Genomic DNA, 20,054 nt, shown 5'->3' with positions numbered 1-20,054 from the left:
CTCGGGTAGGGTGCTCTTTCCAAGAGCCGGTGCAGACTCGATGGGTCGAATGGCCTCCGTCTGCACTGTACATTCTATGATATCTATGATAAAATGCGTTAAGTGGAGCTAGGACCGCTATGAACTGATTGGCTGGAATTCTCCGGCTATTGGGATTCCCTGTTTCTGCCACTCGCGGGTTTCCTGACAGCGTGGGGTGGCTTCAGTGGAAAATCCCATTGACAAGCGGTGGGAAGAGAGAATCCCTGCCAATGAACGGTGCATTTCCGAGAAATACGTGACTGGGGTACCAGCGAGTCCAGCCCCTTGAGTGGCTGAACAGACTGAAGGGGCTAAATGGCCGACACCTGTTCCAGTATTCCTATGAATACACTTTAGGCTGATATGTTGGGGATTCAAGTGAATAAAATTGGCTGCACAACATTTCATCGACTGTTAACTGATGCTGCATTTGCAGACTGCAACTTATAACATTATACAACATATCTATATAGGCAGGCATATAGCCTATATAAATTTATATAAGATATAAATAATCGGAAAATACACTACCCTGTATTTCTTACCACCAGAATCATAGTAATCAGGTGACTGGCATTCATGGGCAACATGTGAAGTCAAGGCAGCTGTATTTGCCCAGTTCCAAAACAATTAATTGAGTGAATTAGGTCAAATAGAAGATATAGGGGGAAATTTATTTCTCCATTGCTGGGATCACCAGCTAGGTTACACTGGGCAAAGGGCATGAGTAACTTTGCTTCCCCCCTGATGGGAAATCCACCAATAGTGGAAAGTATACCGGGAGCCCATCAAGATCTCGGACGGGATTATCCGACCCCCCGCCGGGTCGGAGAATACCCGGGGGGGGGGGGGGGCGGCGCGAAGCGCACCCCGCTTCGCCCCGATCTTGAGTCATCCGACTTGCTGCGTCTGGTGCAACCTGGATCATGCCCTCATTGAGCTTGATTCACATAATGATATTTAAATGAGCCATTAGACCCATGTATCCCGACGCCGTATTCACCGAGTTCCCGGAAGTCAACAACCATGCTTGAGGGGCCTCAACCGGGTGCTGAATTGTGCTAGTTTCCACAAGCGTGGACCAGGCATGATGGCACCTCAGCGGGTCTCGGAGGCTGGTGGAGGTCGTTCCCCCCCCCCCCCCCCCCCCCCCCCCCCCGGTTGTCGGGGAGAGGGCACTCCCCTGACACGCAGGCACCCTGGCAATGCCAGGTTGGCACTGCCAGATTGCCAGGCTGGAAGTGCCATGGTGCCCGGGTGCAAGGTTGACACTACCAAGGGTCGGGGGTCGGGCGGCCATGCCTATGAAAGGGAAGGTGAGGGGGGTTTGAGGAGGCCACAGAAAGGTTGGAGAGGTGAAGGGGGGTTCCTGTAGAGAACGGAGCAGCCTTTCAAAATGGTGCGCTGAGCTGTGAGGAGCCAGTCCTGCTGCCGGGTTCAGTGTGACCTCAACCGGGTGAAACTCTCCGAGACCCAAAAAACGACCCTATCTCGGGGTTGCAGCCATCGTGAAACACCCTGCCAAATGTGCCCGAGACAGGACTTTATTTTTCTAAGAGAGCATATTAGCCTCTCGTTAAGTATTGCACATTCAAATAAAGTGAAAAGTTCCGTTAGAAACTAATCTTCTTAATCAATACAGTTATGTTATAATGTTTAATATTCCTAGGGCTAATGTGAATGCATACGATAATTTACTGTGGACACCCCTTCACCATGCTTGTCATGCAGGACAGCAGGACATTGTCAAATTGTTGCTGGATCATGGTGCATTGATTAATGCAACTTCCATAAACGGTGCCACACCTTTAATGAGAGCAATTGAAAGCTGCAGATTGGGCTGTGTAACGTATCTGATTGAACATGGCGCTCGTGTTGACATGGAGAACAATAAAGGTAATGCTAGCACGGCGTGACCTGATTAGATTTGTTTATTGTCATGTGCACCGCGGTACAGTGAAAAGTATTTTTCTGCGAGCAGCTCAACAGGTCATTAAGTACATGGGAAGAAAAGGGAACAAAAGAAAATACATAATAGGGTAACATAAGGTATACAATGTAACCACATAAGCACCGGCATCGGATGAAGCATAAAGGGTGTAGTGTTAATGAAGTCAGTCCATAAGAGAGTCATTTAAGAGTCTGGTATGTAGCCACCTGGGGTGACCACGTCCCGATTTCAAAATGGACACTTGCAAAGAGTACAGGGAAAATTGGACAGTGCTAAGGAAACAAGCAGGTGCAAGGTTTGCCTGTGGATTAAAACTTGCAGCTCCCAGACAAAACCGATACTACATGCCATTAGCATAGTAATGAGCTATCTCCAGGGACAAAAGAGAAACATTTAAGCAATCGGTACCAGTGCAGACTTCCCGGCGCCAGTGGAGACTAAAACAAAGGCAGGCCAACGGTCACCTAGGACCCGCCCAGTGATCAAGCAACGGCCCCATTATTGGAGAAATCAATACAAATGATTGGGACATGGTCCAATTAACAGGGGCCAAATTCAGGAACCGCCCAAAAAAGCGCGAAGCCCCTTTGGGGTATAAAGAGGGGTCCCCAAAGACAGATCGCTCTCTTTTTCTGCACCTTCATCTTGGCCTTGGCTCTCAGCGACGAGAGACCCACCAAGCACCAGACAAGTAAGTCTAAGGTCAACACACGCTACGAGATAGGCGCTCCTAGCTACTATTCCGTACCAGTTCGAATCCAGCAGTCTCAGAACCGGACAACGGCCATTGTTCCTCTGACTGAGTGGGCGCCCGAAGCTAAGTTTAGGCTTTTAGTAGTAGTTGTAGTTTAGCGAGTAGAGTTTATGCATGAGTAATAATTGACTGTGTGTGTAAATAAATGTGCATTGATTTTAAACTTACTAACTGGTGTATCGAGTCTTTGATCAGTATTCGGTTTTGAACCTTGTGGCGGTATCAGAAAGATACCTGACGACTCTTGAGTAAACGTAATTAAAACAGCGCAAATTAAGGAGAGCATAACGAGCAACAGGTAGCAGCAGGGAAGAAGCTGTTTTTGAGTCTGTTCGTGCGTGTTCTCAGACATCTGTATCTCCTGCCCGATGGAAGAAGTTGGAAGGGTGAGTAAGCCGAGTGGGAGGGGTCTTTGAATATGCTGCCCGCTTTCCCCAGGCAGCGGGAGGTGTAGATGGAGTCAATGGATAGGAGGCAGGTTCATGTGATGGACTGGGCGGTATTCACGACTCTCTGAAGTTTCTTGCGGTCCTGGGCCGAGCAGTTGCCATACCAGGCTGTGATGCAGCCCGATAGGATGCTTTCTATGGTGCATCTGTAAAAGTTGGTAAGGGTTAATGTGGACATGCTTAATTTCCTTAGTTTCCTGAGGAAGTGTGCTTCCTTGGTGGTAGCGTCGACGTGGGTGGACCAGGCCAAATGTTTGGAGATGTGTACCCCTAGGAATTTGAAACTGCTAACCATCTCCACCTCGGCCCCATTGATGTTGACAGGGGTGTGTGCAGTACTTTGCTTCCTGAAATCAATAACCAGCTCTTTAGTTTTGCTGGCATTGAGGGAGAGATTGTTGTCGCTGCAGCATTCCATTAGGTTCTCTATCTCCCTCCTGTATTCTGATTCGTCGTTATTCGAGATCCGGCCCACTATGGTCGTATCGTCAGCAAACTTGTAGATGGAGTTGGAACCAAATTTTGCCACGCAGTCATCTGTGTACAGGGAGTAGAGTAGGGGGCTAAGTACGCAGCCTTGCGGGGCCCCGGTATTGAGGACTATTGTGGAGGTGTTTAAAGTGAGTCAGCAAGCTGCTTTGTAGCCCTTTGCACTTTTAGCTCCATTGTGTTCAAGACCAGAAAGTGAAGGTTTGGTACCCTGATTTACTGGTTAATACTTTCAGAATGATAAGAGAATCAAAGAGGGAAATGAATGGAAGAACAAAACATCCTTAATAGTTTACAAAAAAGGCAGAGGCTTTGTTTACATAGGACAGCAATGCTGCCTTGTGGCATCTGCTCAGCTACAATGATATGGTTCCCAAGCTCTGTCAGTGCTCTGAGGAAAACATGTTCATTTTTAAAAAAAGGCACACTGGTTAAACTGCTGCCTCACAACGCCAGGGACCTGGGTTCAATTCCGGCCTTGGATGACTGTCTGTGTGGAGTTTGCACTTTCTCCCTGTGTCTGCATGAGTTTCCTCCCACAGTCCAAAAATGTACATTTAAGTGCATTGGCCATGCTAACTTGCCCCTTAGTGTCAACAGATGGGCAGGTTAGTGGGGGTACAGGGTTAGGGCAGGGGGAGTGGACCTTGGCAGGGTGTGCTCTTTCAGAGGATTGGTGCAGACTCGATGGGCCGAATGCCCTCCTTCCGCACTCGGTCAGCATGGTGGCACAGTGGTTAGCACTGTTGCCTCAGAGCACAAAGGATCTGAGTTCAAATCCGGCCTTGGGTCACTTTCTGTGAAAGTTAGCACTTTCCGTGTCTGCATGGGTTTCCTCCGGGTGCCCTGGTTTCCTCCCACAGTCCAAAGATGTGCATGTGAGGTGGATTGGTCATGCTAAATTGCCTGTTTGTGTCCAACAGTTAGGTGGGGTTATGAGGATAGGGCAGGTGAGTGGGCCTATATAGGGTGCAAATTTTTTTAAAAAACAGGACGGCACGTTGGCACAGTGGTTGGCATTGCTGCCTCACAGTGCCAGCGACCTGGGTTCAATTCCTCGGGTGTCTGTGCGGAGGCTGCACTTTCTTATCATGTCTACGTGGGTTTCCTCCGGGTGCTCTGGTTTCCTCCCACAGTCCAAAATGTGCAGGTAAGGTGCATCGGCCATGCGAAATTGCCCCTTAGCGTCCAAAAGATTAGGTGGGTTTGCAGGAATAGGGTGAGACGGACGTGGACCTAGGTGGGGTGCTCTTTCGCAGGGTCGGTGCAGACTCAATGAGCCGAATGTCCTCCTTCTGCATTTTAGGGATTCTATGATTCTGTGATTTACATTTATATCGTTTCGTTCGCAGCCTTCGGATGACCCAAACCTCTTTGCAGCCAATGCAGTTCTTTTGAAGTGTTGTGTAGTCACTGTTGCACAGGCAGCGTGGTAGCACAGTGGTTAGCACTGTTGCTTCACAGCGCCAGGGTCCCAGGTTCGATTCTCGGCTTGGGTCACTGTCTATGCGGGGTCTGCATGTTCTCCCTGTGTCTGCATGGGTTTCCTCCGGGTGCTCCTGTTTCCTCCAACAATTCCTGAAAGACGTGCTTGTTAGGTGAATTGGACATTTTGAATTCTCCCTCTGTGTACCCGAACAGGCACCGGAATGTGGCGACTAGGAGATTTTCACCGTAACTTCACTGCAGTGTTAATGTAAGCCTACTTGTGACAATAAAGATTATCATTATTATTACTCTTAACCACTGTGCTACCGGGCCGCCCAGCTGAAGCGGACATATAGTCCATGTGACTAATGATAAAATGCTCAAGGCAGTCATGTATTAGCAGCTTTAATTTGGACACCACCGAGATTAAGAGTCCCTGACGGGAAACCTCCAGAAATGTGGCCTGTCGAACATGGACTGGGAGAGAAATGTGTGTGAAAGAACTACCTGTGGCATGCACTCGAGATTGGCCATTGCTTCTTTCAAGCAGCAAAGAATACAGCTGGCCAAGGACAAAGGGAAAGCTAGAAAGGCTGAGCAGTCCCAAAAGTAATCGGACAATTCCGCACTGTGGAAAGCCACTCAGGTCTGAAATCTGGCTCCACAGCCATATTAGAGATTATTGTACGCAGGCAAAAAACAGGCTTCTTTAATACTGAAGGGAAACTGACAATTACACTTCTGAGAGTTCATTTTCATCACTCCTTTCGTGAAGAACAACTGATTAAAATGGAGTGACTCGAACTTCTGGTGGCGATATGTAGGGGGAAGATGTACACGAGGTGGCTCCTGCTAGCGTACTGCACTTTTTTGTCCAGTTCTTTCAGTTTCTGGGGTATTTTCTTTTGAAAACCCACATAATTAATGGGATAAGGATCCTATAATCGGTGAAATGCCTAGAAAAGTCAGGGAAAGAAAGCAGACAATAGACATAATCGGAAGCCACTTAGAACTCATCGCCAGATTAAATGGCAGAGGTTCCAGTCACTCCACTAACACCCGAGGTGGTTTTGAGTACCTTGGCGAAATTATTTGATAATCACTGGCGGGTTGTGTCAGAGGACCTCCGGAAATCGATGGAGGAGGCCTTGGCCCCCATCCAAGAAGACCAACAAAACCGTGAAAGCCCATGGAGCCACGATTAAAGACATGGAGGTGGCCCTTTCGAGATACGGTGATCAGATTGCCTCACTGGAAGCGGAGATGTCTCTGGTGGCCGAAGTGAGTAAATCACTGAAGGTCAAGATAAATGATTTAGATTAAATGATTTTGGGCACATGGCCCATTGCGCATCAAATTAAAGTAAAATAATTCTGTTCACCACAGCGGTTTGATGCTGCTCACATCTACAGCCACTGTATATTCCATAGAATCCCTCCTCTGCACCGACCCTCCAAAAGAGCTCACTACCTACCCTCACTCTATCCCCATAACCCCACCTAACCTTTGAACATTAGGCGGCAACTTAGCAAGCCATCTAACCTGAACAGCTTTGGACTGTGGGAGGAAACCCACGCAGACATGGGGAGAACGTGCAAACTCCACACAGTTCTCCTCAGCCGGAATTGATCCTGGGTCCCTGGCGCTGTGATGCAGCGGTGCTAACCACTGTGCCGCCCTAATTGGTTATACGATCTTCAGTTCACCGAGAAGCAGAGAGAGCGAGTGAACATTAGGCTTTATTAGTCATGAACTTGCCTAGCCAGAGTCAGTTGTACAGATGAATGCCACCGACAGGCGGCCGGTCTATATATGGCCCCGGTGAGGGCGGAGCCAGAGGCGGAGCCCACCGGGGTTACAGTACAGTATCTGGAAGCAGCTCGTATCACCACTTCCAGGTCATAGGTCATAGGTTACAGTATCATGCATGCATTAGGTGAATACATTCACCACTGTTAAACCCCCTGTTAAAAAAATCAAGTCCAGTGGGGGTAACATGGGGTCAATACATATTCAGCCTATCTGGAGGCCGGATCGTTCTCTTCAACCTCCTTAGCTCTGGCGGTGCGGTGGGCATGGTTGTTGCAGGTGGTGACTCCCGGGGAGTTGTGTCCGGAGCTTGAGCCTCAGTCCGGCGTGTCGGAGACGGTTGGGGTGTGGAGGTAGGCAGGGGGGGGGGGGGGGGGGGGGGGTGATAGGTGACACCAGTGTTGGCTCGGGACAATACAGGAGACCCAGGGGAGCGTACGGGGCGCTGGGGGTGGTGGCGGGCAGCAGGGAGGGGGGCACGTTGGCAGGGGAACCAGCTGGCGCCAGGTCCCGGAGGGAGACTGTATCTTGCCATCCATTCTGGTGCGCGATGTAGGCATACTGGGGGTTGGCGTGGAGCAGTTGGACCCTCTCAACCAGGGGGTCAGTCTTACGGCACCTCATGTGCCTCTGGAGAAGGACTGGTCCCAGAGTTGTTAGCCAAGTTGAAAGCAAGACCCCGGAAATGGACCTCCTGGGGAAGATAAACAAACGATCGTGAGGGGTCTCTTTAGTGGCTGTGCAGAGGAGTGATCGAATGGAGTGGAGGGCGTCGGGGAAGACCACCTGCCAGCGGGGGATTGGGAGACTTCTAGACCGGAGGGCAAGAAGGACGGCCTTCCATACCGTTGCGTTCTCCCTCTCCACCTGCCCGTTTTCTTGCGGGTTGTAGCTCGTAGTCCTGCTCGAGGCGATGTCTTTGCTGAGCAGGTACTGACGTAGCTCATCGCTCATGAACGATGTGCCCAGGTCGCTTTGGACGTACGCAGGGAAACCGAACAGTGTGAAGATGCTGTGCAGTGCCTTTATTACAGTGGCCGAGATCATGTCGGGGCAGGGGACAGTGAAGGGGGAAGCGGGAGTACTCATCAATGAGGTTAGGAAGTATACATTACGGTTGTTGGAGGGGAGGGGCCCTTTGAAGTCAATGCTTAGGCGTTCAAAGGGCCGGGAGGCCTTTACCAGGCTGGCCTTGTCTGGCCGGTAGAAGTGCAGTTTGCACTCCACGCAGACTTGGCAGTCCCTGGTCATGGCCTTGACCTCCTCAGTGGAGAAGGGCAGATTGCGGGCCTTAATGAAGTGGGTAAGACTGGTGAACCCCGTGTGACAGAGGTCATTGTGGATGGCCTGAAGTCGGTCATCTTGCGTGCTGGCGCATGTGCCGCGGGACAGGGCATCTGGGGGCTCGTTGAGCTTCCCAGGTCAATACTTGATATCGTAATTGTAGGTGGAGAGTTTGATCCTCTACCTCAAGATTTTGTCATTTTTTATTTTGCTCCGTTGTGTGTTGTGAAACATGAAGGCGACAGACCGCTGGTCGGTGACGAGGGTGAACCTCCTACCAGCTAGGTAGTGCCTCCAGTGCCCCACGGCTTCCACTATGGCTTGTGCTTCCTTCTCGACTGAAGGGTGTTGAATTTCAGAAGCTTGGAGGGTCCTAGGGAAGAATGCTACTGGCCTGCCCTCCTGGTTGAGTGTGGCGGCCAGTGCAACGTCTGACGCATCGCTCTCTACCTGAAAGGGGATGGACTTGTCCACCGCGTGCATTGCAGCCGTAGTGATATCAGCCTTGATGCGGCTGAAGGCCGAGTGGGCCTCATCCGTCAGGGGTAAACTGGTGGTTTGAATAAGTGGGCGGGCTTTGTCCGCATAGTTGAGGACCCACTGGTAGTATGAGAACAGCCCCAGGCATCGTTTTAGGGCCTCCGGGCTGTGGGGAGGGGGGAGTTCTGTGAGGGGGCGCATACGGTCGGGGTCAGGCCCTAGGAGACCATTCTCCACGATGTAGCCGAGGATGGCTAGTCGGGTAGTACGGAAGACGCACTTTTCTTTGTTATATGTGAGATTGAGGGATTGGGCGGCCAGAAGGAACCTCTGAAGGTTGGTGTCATGGTCCTGCTGATCATGGCCGCAGATGGTCACATTGTCCAAGTACGGGTATGTAGCCCGCAAACCGTACTGGTCCACCATTCAGTCCATCGTTCTCTGAAAGACCGAGATCCCGTTAGTGACGCCGAATGGGACTCTGAGGAAGTGGAAGAGCCGGCCGGCTGCCTCAAAAGCAGTGTAGTGGCTGCTCTTCCGGGCGGATTGGGAGCTGGTGGTAGGCCGACTTCAGATCGACCGTTGAGAACACACGGTACTACACAATCTGGTTGCCATCTCCGCTATGCGGGGGAGGGGGTATGCATCCAGTTGCGTGAAGCGGTTAATTGGCTGTAGTCCACAACCATCCGATTCTATTCCCCGGTCCGGACGACCACCACTTGCGCTCTTCAGCGGCTGTTGCTGGCCTCGATGATCTCAACAGTCGCTGGACCTCTGACTTGATAAACATCATGTCTAGCAAACTGTACCGCCTGCTCCTGGTGGCGATGGGCTTACAGTCAGAAGTGAGGTTCGCAAAGAGTGAAGGAGGGGAGACCTTGAGGGTTGCAAGGCTGCACACCGTGAGAGGGGGGGGCAAGGGTCCGCCGAACTGTAGTCAGGCTTCGGTGGTAACATTGAAAGTCCAATCCATGCAGTAGGGGGGCACAGGGGTGGGGGAGGACGTAGAGCTTAAAACGAGCATACTCTGCGCCCTGCATCGCGAGATTGGTGAACAGTATCCCCGGATCTGAACCGAATGGGACCCGGAGGCAAGGGAGTTTATTTGGGAGGCTGGGTAGGTGTGACGGAACAGCGCCTTACCGTGTTGGGGTGGACAAAGCTCTCCTTGCCACCGGAGTCGAAAAGACAGGGGGGTCTCGTACCCGTTGACCCGGACGGCCATCATAGAGTTCTTCAGCTGTTTCGGCTGCGAATGGTTGAGGGTGACTGCACCCAGCTGCGGGTAGCCTGTGTGGTCGGTGGAATCATAAGATGGCGGCCTCCATGAGTCGCACGTGTCGAGCTGGGGCGAAGATGGTGGCCAAGATGGCCACCCCCATCGGTCGCACGTGTTGGTCCGTGCCGGGGCCGGCAGCCAAGATGGCAGACCCCATGAGTCGCACGTGTCGGTCAGAGTTGGGGCCGGCGACCAAGATGGTGGCCCCCACGAGTCGATGCTGATGACGCATCTGACGGGGGCGTTCTGGGCAGGCACTCAGCCGCATTGTGGGGTCTGTGGGGCTGCGAGTCCATGGGTCGGGCCTGGTGCGTTTTCGATTTCTGAGCCTTAGGTCGGCTCAGACAGGCTCTGGTGAAGTGCCCCTTTTCCTGCGGGGAACGCACTGAGGTTCTGGTAGGCCACCACTAGCGAGGTAGCTAGCTTTTCTGTGTCCCGCAGGTGGGACGTCCCGTTTTCCAGCAGGCGCTGCCTGATGTAGTTCGAGCGGACCCCCGCCACGTAGGTATCCCGGATCTGTGAGTTCATATGTTCCTCCGCCATCACATCTCGATAGCTGCAGTTCCTCGCGAGTATAGTCAGGGTTTCCAGATACTCGTCCAGCGATTCTCTGGCGCGTTGACGGCGAGTAGTGAGGAGGTGTCTGGCGAACGCCTCATTTACGGGCTTCACGAAGTGTGCCTTGAGGGTTGCGACCACCGCCTCGTACGTGGCCGCTTTCTCGATCATTACTGAGATTTGATGGCTCATCCGAGCGTGGAGGAGTCACAGCTTGAGGCTCTCCGTGGGAGGCGTTGTGGAGGAGTCTAGGTAGGCCTCGAAGCATCGAAGCCAATGTTAGAATATCTCCTTGGCTTCGGATGCACGGGCCTCTCTGGCTTTAGAGCTGCTTCCATAGTGCTGTCTATGACTAATAAATTGATATACCTTCAATTCACCTTAAATACAGATGAATGCCGCCCACAGGTGGCCGGTCTATATTTGGCCCCGGTGAGGGCGGAGCCAGAGACGGAGCCCACCGAGGTTACAGTGCAGTACAGTACCTGGAAGCACCTTGTATCACTACTTCCAGGTCATAGGTCATAGGTTACAGTATCGTGCATGCATTAGGTGAATACATTCACCACAGGGAGGAAACCCACGCAGACATGGGGAGAACGTGCAAACTCCACACAGTTATCCTCAGCCGGAATTGATCCCTGGCGCTGTGAGGCAGCGGTGCTAACCACTGTGCCGCCCTAATTGGTTATACAATTAATGTGTTATGCAACAGATTTTTCATTCACAACTGAGGTAAGTACTTAGATATTTAAATTGATCATTAAACCATCTGCACTCTCATTGAAAAAAAAATACCATGATGATATTTGAAGAAAAACAGGAAGCTCTCCCAAACTACTCTGGCAAGTAGTTATCCCTCATTGAACATCAATGAAAGCTGCAAAGCAATTGGGTGGGATTTTCCAGCCCTTTGAGTTGGCGGGATTGTCTGGTCCCATAAACAGGGAAACCCCATGGACAGTGGCAGGACTGGAAGATCGGGCCCCAGCCCATGGCTGGCTGCTTCCGCTGGCACAATACACAACATGCAAGGGGGCAGAAAATCCCGCCTGTCATCTCATTCCGGTTTGACTTGTCTTATTGTGTACTAGTTAGCTGCCATGCTTTTACGTCACAACAGTGACGACACTTCAAACATGTTTCATTGCCTTTGTAATGCTTCGTGCTCTTATGAGAGACATATGCATGGTTATCCAATTTTTACAATGTCTCTTTGAAGTTCATAAAGTTGTGTCAAGCTCTAGGACATTTTTGCTCATTGGGGATGAAGTTACATCACTGTTAATGCTCTGCAGATTATGTTGAAGTACTTTATAAAATGCTCTTAGCTATTGGGATCAAAATTATTTTAGAAATACATATTTAAGGGTTGTTAATTTCTTGACCCTTGAACATCCTTTTTAAGCAGAGCAATAACCTTTTTCTCAAAAGATATTGCTAATTATTTGAGAAATGATTATTTTCAGAGTATTTTTTTTACCTTTTTCTTTATAAACTATTGTTGATACCAAAAGCAGAGATTTGGTTGACAGCAGCTGATGACTCTGTTCCTTATGTACACAATACGGTTTGCAATGTGACGCTACACCATGGCCTTTTTGTTTTGTTTCCATTAAACTAGGGCAAAATGCTATGGACCTTGCAAACGCCTATGCGGATGTGAGAATAATTCAAGTCGTCAAAGAAAAGCTGGATAGCCTTCCAAAAAAAGAAAAACCTAAAAAAGGAGCAAAAAGTGCAAAAGGAGCCGGTGGAGCTTCTTCAAGGCCTCAGACTTCTGCGGGAGAGATGGTAAATCAACTCCTCCTATATCTCGCTTTTGAGGACTTTTAAATAGCCCAATTTACTTTCAAAATGTAGCCTATTTATTTATTCTTGAGTTCTCTGCCTGAAGGCAGGTCCTCGGTGATTACTTACCAATTCACTGCAAAGTATTGTGATTTTTACTATGGAAGGATATTGAGGAATCTATCACAACTGGAACAGGGTCTGTAGAAGGGTCACGCAGACTCAAAACTAACTCTGTTTCTCTCTCCACAGGTACTGCCGGACCTGCTGAGTTTATCCAGCATTATCTGTTTCTATTATTGAACATCCATGATATTGGCACTAATCTGATCTACAGGCTGGTCTAGCCAACCGAGCTAACCATATCAATAACTCGACTTCAATGGTTAACTTACAAGGAGAGATTAAACAAGCCAAAATTGTATTCCTGAAATTTAAAAGGTTAAGGGGTGATTTGATCCAAAATTTTGAAGAGATTAAATGGGGGCAGATAGGATGGATGGAGGGAACCTATACACATTGATTAATTTGGAAATTTCAGGAGTGCAATTTTTAAAAAATTCTACCCAGAGAGGATGATAGCAGTTCCAGGAAAGGCACTTCATGCTAAATCGAGCGTTTAAATCAGAGAATGATGGATCTTTCTTAAACAAAGATTTTAAAGGGATATGGAGCAAAAAAGTGGATAGATTATGTTAAATTGTAGATCAACCAGGAACTCAATGAATGGGTAAGCGAGTCATAATGATTTTTCACGTAAGTGCAGAAACACCTGAGCTCATTGCTCCTGGTAAGAAATGTCTTAATTCTGTGAATTCGCTGCTGTGAAATAAATGTTTAAATGAATTCTGGAGCATGCACCCTGATCTTTGACAGATGAAATCCCACTTAAAATAAATACCCGCCTTAGACTTTCTTACACTTTATTTCAACAGGCGCCACTTCCAATGCTGTCTCGTCCATTAAAGTCACCGAAGAGAGATTATCCCAAGGACAGCATAGCAAGAAAAAGCGAAATGCTAAATAGTGGTGTGGCCAAAACAATTGACATTACTTTTGTACCAAAAACCGTAAGTACAGATCCTCTGCAAAAACATTTTTTTCTTGAACAAGTTGCTGAGGTGCTCCAAGGTCTGAAAGCTGGCAAGAATCCTGAGAGTTTAGTTAGGTCAGCATTAATTCTACAGCAAAAGGACAGGTGACTGGGATAATAAAAATATAAGACAAATCCTGTTTTGTGGTGGCTGAATTTTCCACTAAAACCCACCGGAAGATTTAAGTCAATTTTAATTTGGCTTTGGCTAAACCTAATCCAAACTCCATCCTATTCCTCTGACAAAAAATATTCAAAAGGGACTCTTACAATCGTCACGTTAGATGCACTGCCGACAGAACAAGCTCTATTGTCAATTCCACACAAGGGCAAAGGTGCTCCTTTTGACAGCAGGTTGGAACGTCAACTCTCTCTTCACAATAAATACCTTCAAGTTAAAGTTTTAACAAATTCCAACTTGTTTATACTTGGCTTTGCTTCAGGGAATCGTTGGACACCACTTGGTTTCGATTCCCTCAGTAGTGAGATCGTCAACATGGCGGCTCCATTTGCACCATTCCCAATCTTTTTCCAATGATCCAAAAACTACTTTGAAAAAGAGTAAAATATTCCACCATTTATGATGTTTTGTCATCCATGTCTCTCTCCCCCTTATACTCCCTTCAGCCTGTAGTAATCAGCTCCATTTTCTAATCACACTTTGGATAAAGAAGTTTCTCATGAATTCCCTCTTGGATTTATTAGTGGTTCTCTCATATCTGAAGCCCCTAGTCTTCCCCCACAAGTGGAAGCATCTTCTTGAAAGCTAAACTCATACATAATCCTGAAGACCTTTGTCAACTCATTAGACAATCTTTTCTTTTATAGAGAAGATACCTTTTGACCTCCGCTGCGGCATGTAGAGGAACAGCTACGTGTAGGGGCTCCCGTCGTAGATTGTAACTTTAGCTCTAGGCACCTGACTGGCATGAAAATTGATCCCAATAGTTTTTAAACTTGACGTCTTCAGTATCCAACAGCAAGGCGATGTGAAATAAGTGCCGATCCAGGCAACCAAAAAAGCAAAGAACCGCATCAAAGGCAGAGGCACCGTGTTCCTCAGGGGGTGGGAACAAAACGACTGCAGAGGCAATCTCAGTGCCAGGGGCCACTCCCTTAACTGTCAACGGTCTGGTTGTAGAGCTGCAGAAACTACGGCATAAAGTTTCTGGAGATCACGAGAAAGCGATTGAAGTGGCGATTTCTTTGACCAGGGGAGCCCTGACTAAGGTGGGCGAGGTGGTGAAGCCAGCAGCAGAGCTTCAGGTGATAGAGGTTCCTCTGCCGAGGCAGAGCGACCATATCGTTTGTTTGGAAGTGGAAATGGTGACAATGGCGACAGATAAGGGTTTGAGGGCTAGGATAGACAACTTTGAAAATTGGTCAAGAAGACAAAATTCGAGGAGACTTCCGGTGGCGGCCATGGAGTGAGTGGTCGCACATTTGGTGGCTCCAGCTCAAGGTGGATTTTTTTTGGTCTTTTCCCACCCAAAGGGTGCAGGATTTAAGGGCAAAAGGTGCAGGAGTGCCCAGGGAAGGTAATACTCCTCTGGTGTGGCTGGTGCATGGATCAACAGATAAGGAGCGCCACGAGAAAGAAAGAGCAGCTGGAGCAGGAGAGTTTTTATGGTGCGCCACTAGGAAAGATGGCGGAGGGCAAGGGGCCGACGGAGCAGCTGGTGGAGTTCTTGAACAACAAGTTCCTGTAGCAGAGGGAGGAGGCCCTGGAAGACCTGGCCAAGATGGTGGAGCCGCTGAGATCTGGGATTGAGCGAGTTGAGTAGAATCTGGAGTCCCAGTGCCGGGCGATTCAGAAAGTGGAGGAGGCAATGGGGGAGCATGAGGAGAAGATGGCCTTGTTGGCGGCAAAGTTGGGAGTGATGCTGGAAAGCCAGAAGAGGCTGAGGGAGAAGGTGGAGGACCTGGCAAAATGTGAGGATCGTTCGGATGCCTGAAGGCATTGAAGGTGCGGAGGCTGCTGTGTATGTGGCGGGAATACTGGAGAAGCTGATGAGGGAGAGGCCTTTGATCAGCCTCTCGAGGTGGGCCAAATGCATAGGGCACTGACCAGGAGGTCGCAGATGGGGGAGTGGCCGAGGGCGATGGTGTGTGGCTGCATCGCTTGGTGCGGCTGCATCGCTTTTTGGTTAAAGAAAAGATCCTACGATGGGCGATGCAGGCCGAAGAAGTGTACCTGGGAAGAGAGTGATCTGCGGGTCTACAAAGACCTGGGTGCAGAGTTGGCGAGGAGGAGGGCCGGGTTCAACTGGATAAAGGCCTCTTTGAGAAGTGGGTGAAATTTGGAGTATTATACCCGCCACACGTTTGGGTGACTTTCCAGAAACAGGAGGTTTATTTTGACACGCCAGGGGAAGTGACGGAGGGACAATGGGCTGGGACGAGTGTGAGGACATTGAACTTTGAACTTTGGAAGATTTTTGTGTGCTCTCTACAGTATTGCTGGGGGAGTATTGTTTGCAAGGGTGTGGTTCATGTGGCGCAGTTGGGAAGGGATCGATGGTGGTGGACATCTGAGGGTGGGCCTGGAGGGGCTTGTGATGCAGACGGGGGGGCTGGCTCGAAAAGTGGTACGGCTGACCAGCAGGGAAAGGGGATGGGGAGCCACTCGGCCAGGCTGGTCACATGATACATGAAGGGGTTGAATAGATTGGTTAAACGGCCGGGTGTGTTCGCGCTTCTGAGGAGTCTGAAGGCATATGTGGCATTTTTGCAGGAGACACATTTGAAGTTGGGGGAATCAGGCAAGGTTGAGGGATAGGTGGGGCAGGTGTTTCATTCGGGGCTGGATAGGAAGACGAGGGGGGTGGCAGTGTTGGTCTATAAGAGGGTTGTGTTCGAAGTGGGGAGCATTATGGCTGCTCCAGGGGTGGCGGTTATGTGATGGTTAGTCGGAAGTTGCCGGTGACTTTGGTAAAAGTTTATGCCCCAAATTGGGATGACGTGGATTTTATGAGGTGGCTGTTTGGGTATATTGCAAACTTAGACTCGTATTGGTTGATTATGGGGGGGTTCATGGAGCGCATGGTGGGGGGGGGGGACATCGAGGTTTGGGATTTCGAGTGTGAAGGAGTTTTCATACTCCCATGGGCACCTGATGTACTCCCAGATTGACTTTGTTGTGATGGACAAAGTGCTGCAGTGGGGTTGTTGGTGGATGAGTAGAACATAGAACATAGAACAGTACAGCACAGAACAGGCCCTTCGGGCCTCGATGTTGTGCCGAGCCATGATCACCCTACTCAAACCCACGTATCCACCCTATACCCGTAACCCAACAACCCCCCCCCCTAACCTTACTTTTTAGGACACTACGGGCAATTTAGCATGGCCAATCCACCTAACCCGCACATCTTTGGACTGTGGGAGGAAACCGGAGCACCTGGAGGAAACCCACGCACACACGGGGAGGACGTGCAGACTCCGCACAGACAGTGACCCAGCCGGGAATCGAACCTGGGACCCTGGAGCTGTGAAGCATTTATGCTAACCACCATGCTACCGTGCTGCCCACGGTAGGTGTGTGAGCGGGTGAGATCTGCCATTCGCGGCTACGTGAAGTTGAAGGACATGGGGGAGGTCACAGCTGCCACGATGCGAGAGGTACTCAAGGTGGTAGTTAATATTAATTTGGGCGCACAGGGAGAAGGCGGAGTGGGAGGAGGGGGCAACGATGGTAAATGAGATTTTGAGGGTGGACAGGAGATATTCGGAGGCGTCAGAGGAGGGATTGTTGAAGGAGAGGCAGAGGCTCCAGATGAAGAATGGGCTAATCTCTATGGGGAAGGCAGTGGGATAGTTGTGAAAGGCCAGAGGGACTGTGTATCAGTACAGGAAAAAGGTGAGTAGAATGTTGACCCATCAGTTGAGGAAGCAGGAAGTGGTGAGGATGATTGGCAGAGTTAGGGATGATAAGGGTAAGATGTTGATGGACCCGGAGGGGGGTGAATGGGTTGTTTGAAGCTTTTTATAGGAGACTCTACAAGTCAGAGCCCCCAACCAGGGAAGAAGGGATGCTGCGGTTCCTGGAGGGGTTGGAGTTTCCTAAAGTGGAGGAGGGGCTGGTTCAGGGTCTGGGGGCCCCAATTGGATGGTATGGGGACGATGCAAGTGAGTAAGGCCCTGGGGCTGGACGCATCCCAGTAGAGTCTTATCAAAGGTTTGGGGCAGACCTGGGGCCACTGCTGGCGAGGGAGAGGGGAGAACCCCTCCCCCTACATTGTCGCAGGCCTCCATCTCCCTGATTTCAAAGAACGATAAGGATCCGGAGAAGTGTGGGTTGTACCGCCCGATATCATTATTGAATGTAGATGCCAGGTTAGTGGTGAAGGTGTTGGCATTGCGGATTGCAGACTGTGTGTCGGGGTAATAGGCGAGTATCAGACGGGGTTTGTGAAGGGAAGGCAATTGTCGACGAATGTGCGATGGGTACTCAAAGTAATTGTGATGCCTTCAGAGGGGCAGGAGGTGGAGGTGGAGATGTCGATGGACGCGGAGAAAGTGTTTGATCGATGGATTGGCCGTCTATACTGGAGGTGCTGGGGTGGTTCGAGTTTGAGCAGGGATTTACAGACTGGGTTCGGCTGCTATATAAGGCGCCGGTTGTGAGCTTGCGGACAAACCAAGTGATTTTGGGTTACTTTGGAGTATATCGGGGGACGAGGCAGGGTGCCCACTTACCCTGATGCTTTTTGCCTTGGCAATGATGCTTCAGGCGTCAAAGGATTGGAGGGGGAATGAACAAGGGGTGCCAGGCATAGGGTCTCATTGTATGCAGATGACCTGTTATTGCACATTTCGGACCTGGTGGATAGCATTGGAGGTATTATGGAGTGCAGGAGCGGTTTCAAGACCTGTGTATTGAGTCAACTTCCACATGGGATTCTTCCCTGTGGCTCAAATCAGTACAAAGAACAAAGAACAAAGAAAATTACAGCACAGGAACAGGCCCTTCGGCCCTCCCAACCTGTGCCGATCCAGGTCCTTTATCTAAATCTGTCTCCTATTTTCCAAGGTCTACTTCCCTCTGTTCCCGCCCATTCATATACCTGTCTAGATGCCTCTTAAATGATGCTATCGTGCCTGCCTCTACCACCTCCGCTGGTAAAGCGTTCCAGGCACCCACCACCCTCTGCGTAAAAAACTTTCCACACACATCTCCCTTAAACTTTCCCCCTCTCACCTTGAAATTGTGACCCCTTGTAACTGACACCCCCACTCTTGGGAAAAGCTTGTTGCTATCCACCCTGTCCATGCCTCTCATAATTTTGTAGACCTCAATCAGGTCCCCCCTCAACCTCCGTCTTTCCAACGAAAACAATCCTAATCTACTCAACCTTTCTTCATAGCTAGCACCCTCCACACCAGGCAACATCCTGGTGAACCTCCTCTGCACCCTCTCCAAGGCATCCACATCCTCCTGGTAATGTGGCGACCAGAACTGCACGCAGTATTCCAAATGTGGCCGAACCAAAGTCCTATATAACTGTAACATGACCTGCCAACTCTTGTACTCAATACCCCGGCCGATGAAGGCAAGCATGCTGTATGCCTTCTTGACCACTCTATCAACCTGCGTTGCCACCTTCAGGGTACAATGGACCTGAACTCCCAGATCTCTCTGCACATCAATTTTCCCCAAGACCCTTCCATTGACCATATAGTTCGCTCTTGAATTTGATCTTCCAAAATGCATCACCTCGCATTTGCCTGGATTGAACTCCATCTGCCATTTCTCTGCCCAACTCTCCAATCTATCTATATTTTGTTGTATTCTCTGACAGTCCTCCTCGCTATCTGCAACTCCGCCAAGCAAACTTGCTAATCAGACCACCTATACCTTCCTCCAGGTCATTTATCAGGTACAGAGGGCAATACAGAGTACACACCAGCAATCTGGATAAAATGGCTTATTTATTAATCAAAGCTTGGTTATGTGTACATGGAGATGAGATCTGGATGTTTGCCAAGATCTATCTACTAAACACTGATAAAAACACAACAATTATACAATTTCCAAAAATCAATAGCCCACCCCTGTTGGACTCGATCCAATCCCAGAAGCTGTCTTGTTTAAACCTTAGAACATAGAACATGCTGTGCAGAAGGAGGCCATTCAGCCCATCAAGTCTGCACCGACCCACTTAAGCCCTCGCTTCCACCCAATCCACGTAACCCAATAAACCCGTCTAACCTTTTTGGTCACTAAGGGCAATTTATCATGGCCAATCCACTAACCTGCATGTCTTTGGACTGTGGGAAGAAACTGGAGCACCCGGAGGAAACCCACACAGACACGAGGAGAATGTGCAGACTCTGCACAGACAGTGACCCAGCAGGGAATCGAACCTGGGACCCTGGTGCTGTGAAGCCACAGTGCTATCCACTTGTGCTACCGTGCTGCCCCTTTTTAAATTCCACCACTTGCCAGCGTGGGATTTGAACCCATGTTAACAGAGCATCAGCCTGAGCCTCTGGATTACTAGTCCAGTGACATTACCACCATACCACTGTCTCCCACGTCCACACCACACCACTGTCTCCCACCTTAGCCAATAAAATTCCATCAGCCCATGATTGAGCCTCATCCTGATAGCTGTGTTTACAAAGTTTTGACGTCAATCCGAATAATCCTAAATTGTTTTGTC

At 49.6% G+C, this 20,054-nt stretch overlaps 1 protein-coding gene across 3 annotated transcripts in view; it reads left to right on the top strand.

The window, feature by feature from the left end:
- Positions 1–20,054, top strand: part of ankef1a (ankyrin repeat and EF-hand domain containing 1a) — a 98,075-nt gene that overhangs the window by 56,432 nt on the left and 21,589 nt on the right. For all 3 annotated transcript variants that reach the window (XM_038806642.1, XM_038806633.1, XM_038806651.1), the window contains 3 exons: positions 1,691–1,917; positions 12,130–12,299; positions 13,232–13,366. In XM_038806642.1, coding sequence (XP_038662570.1) covers positions 1,691–1,917; positions 12,130–12,299; positions 13,232–13,366 — 532 coding nt within the window. The remainder of the gene's footprint in view (positions 1–1,690; positions 1,918–12,129; positions 12,300–13,231; positions 13,367–20,054) is intronic.

Source organism: Scyliorhinus canicula, chromosome 1 (genome assembly GCF_902713615.1).
Source record: "Scyliorhinus canicula chromosome 1, sScyCan1.1, whole genome shotgun sequence".
NCBI lineage: Eukaryota > Metazoa > Chordata > Chondrichthyes > Carcharhiniformes > Scyliorhinidae > Scyliorhinus > Scyliorhinus canicula.
Note: the sequence above shows the minus strand (reverse complement) of the source record. Positions and strands in the feature narration are given on the sequence as shown.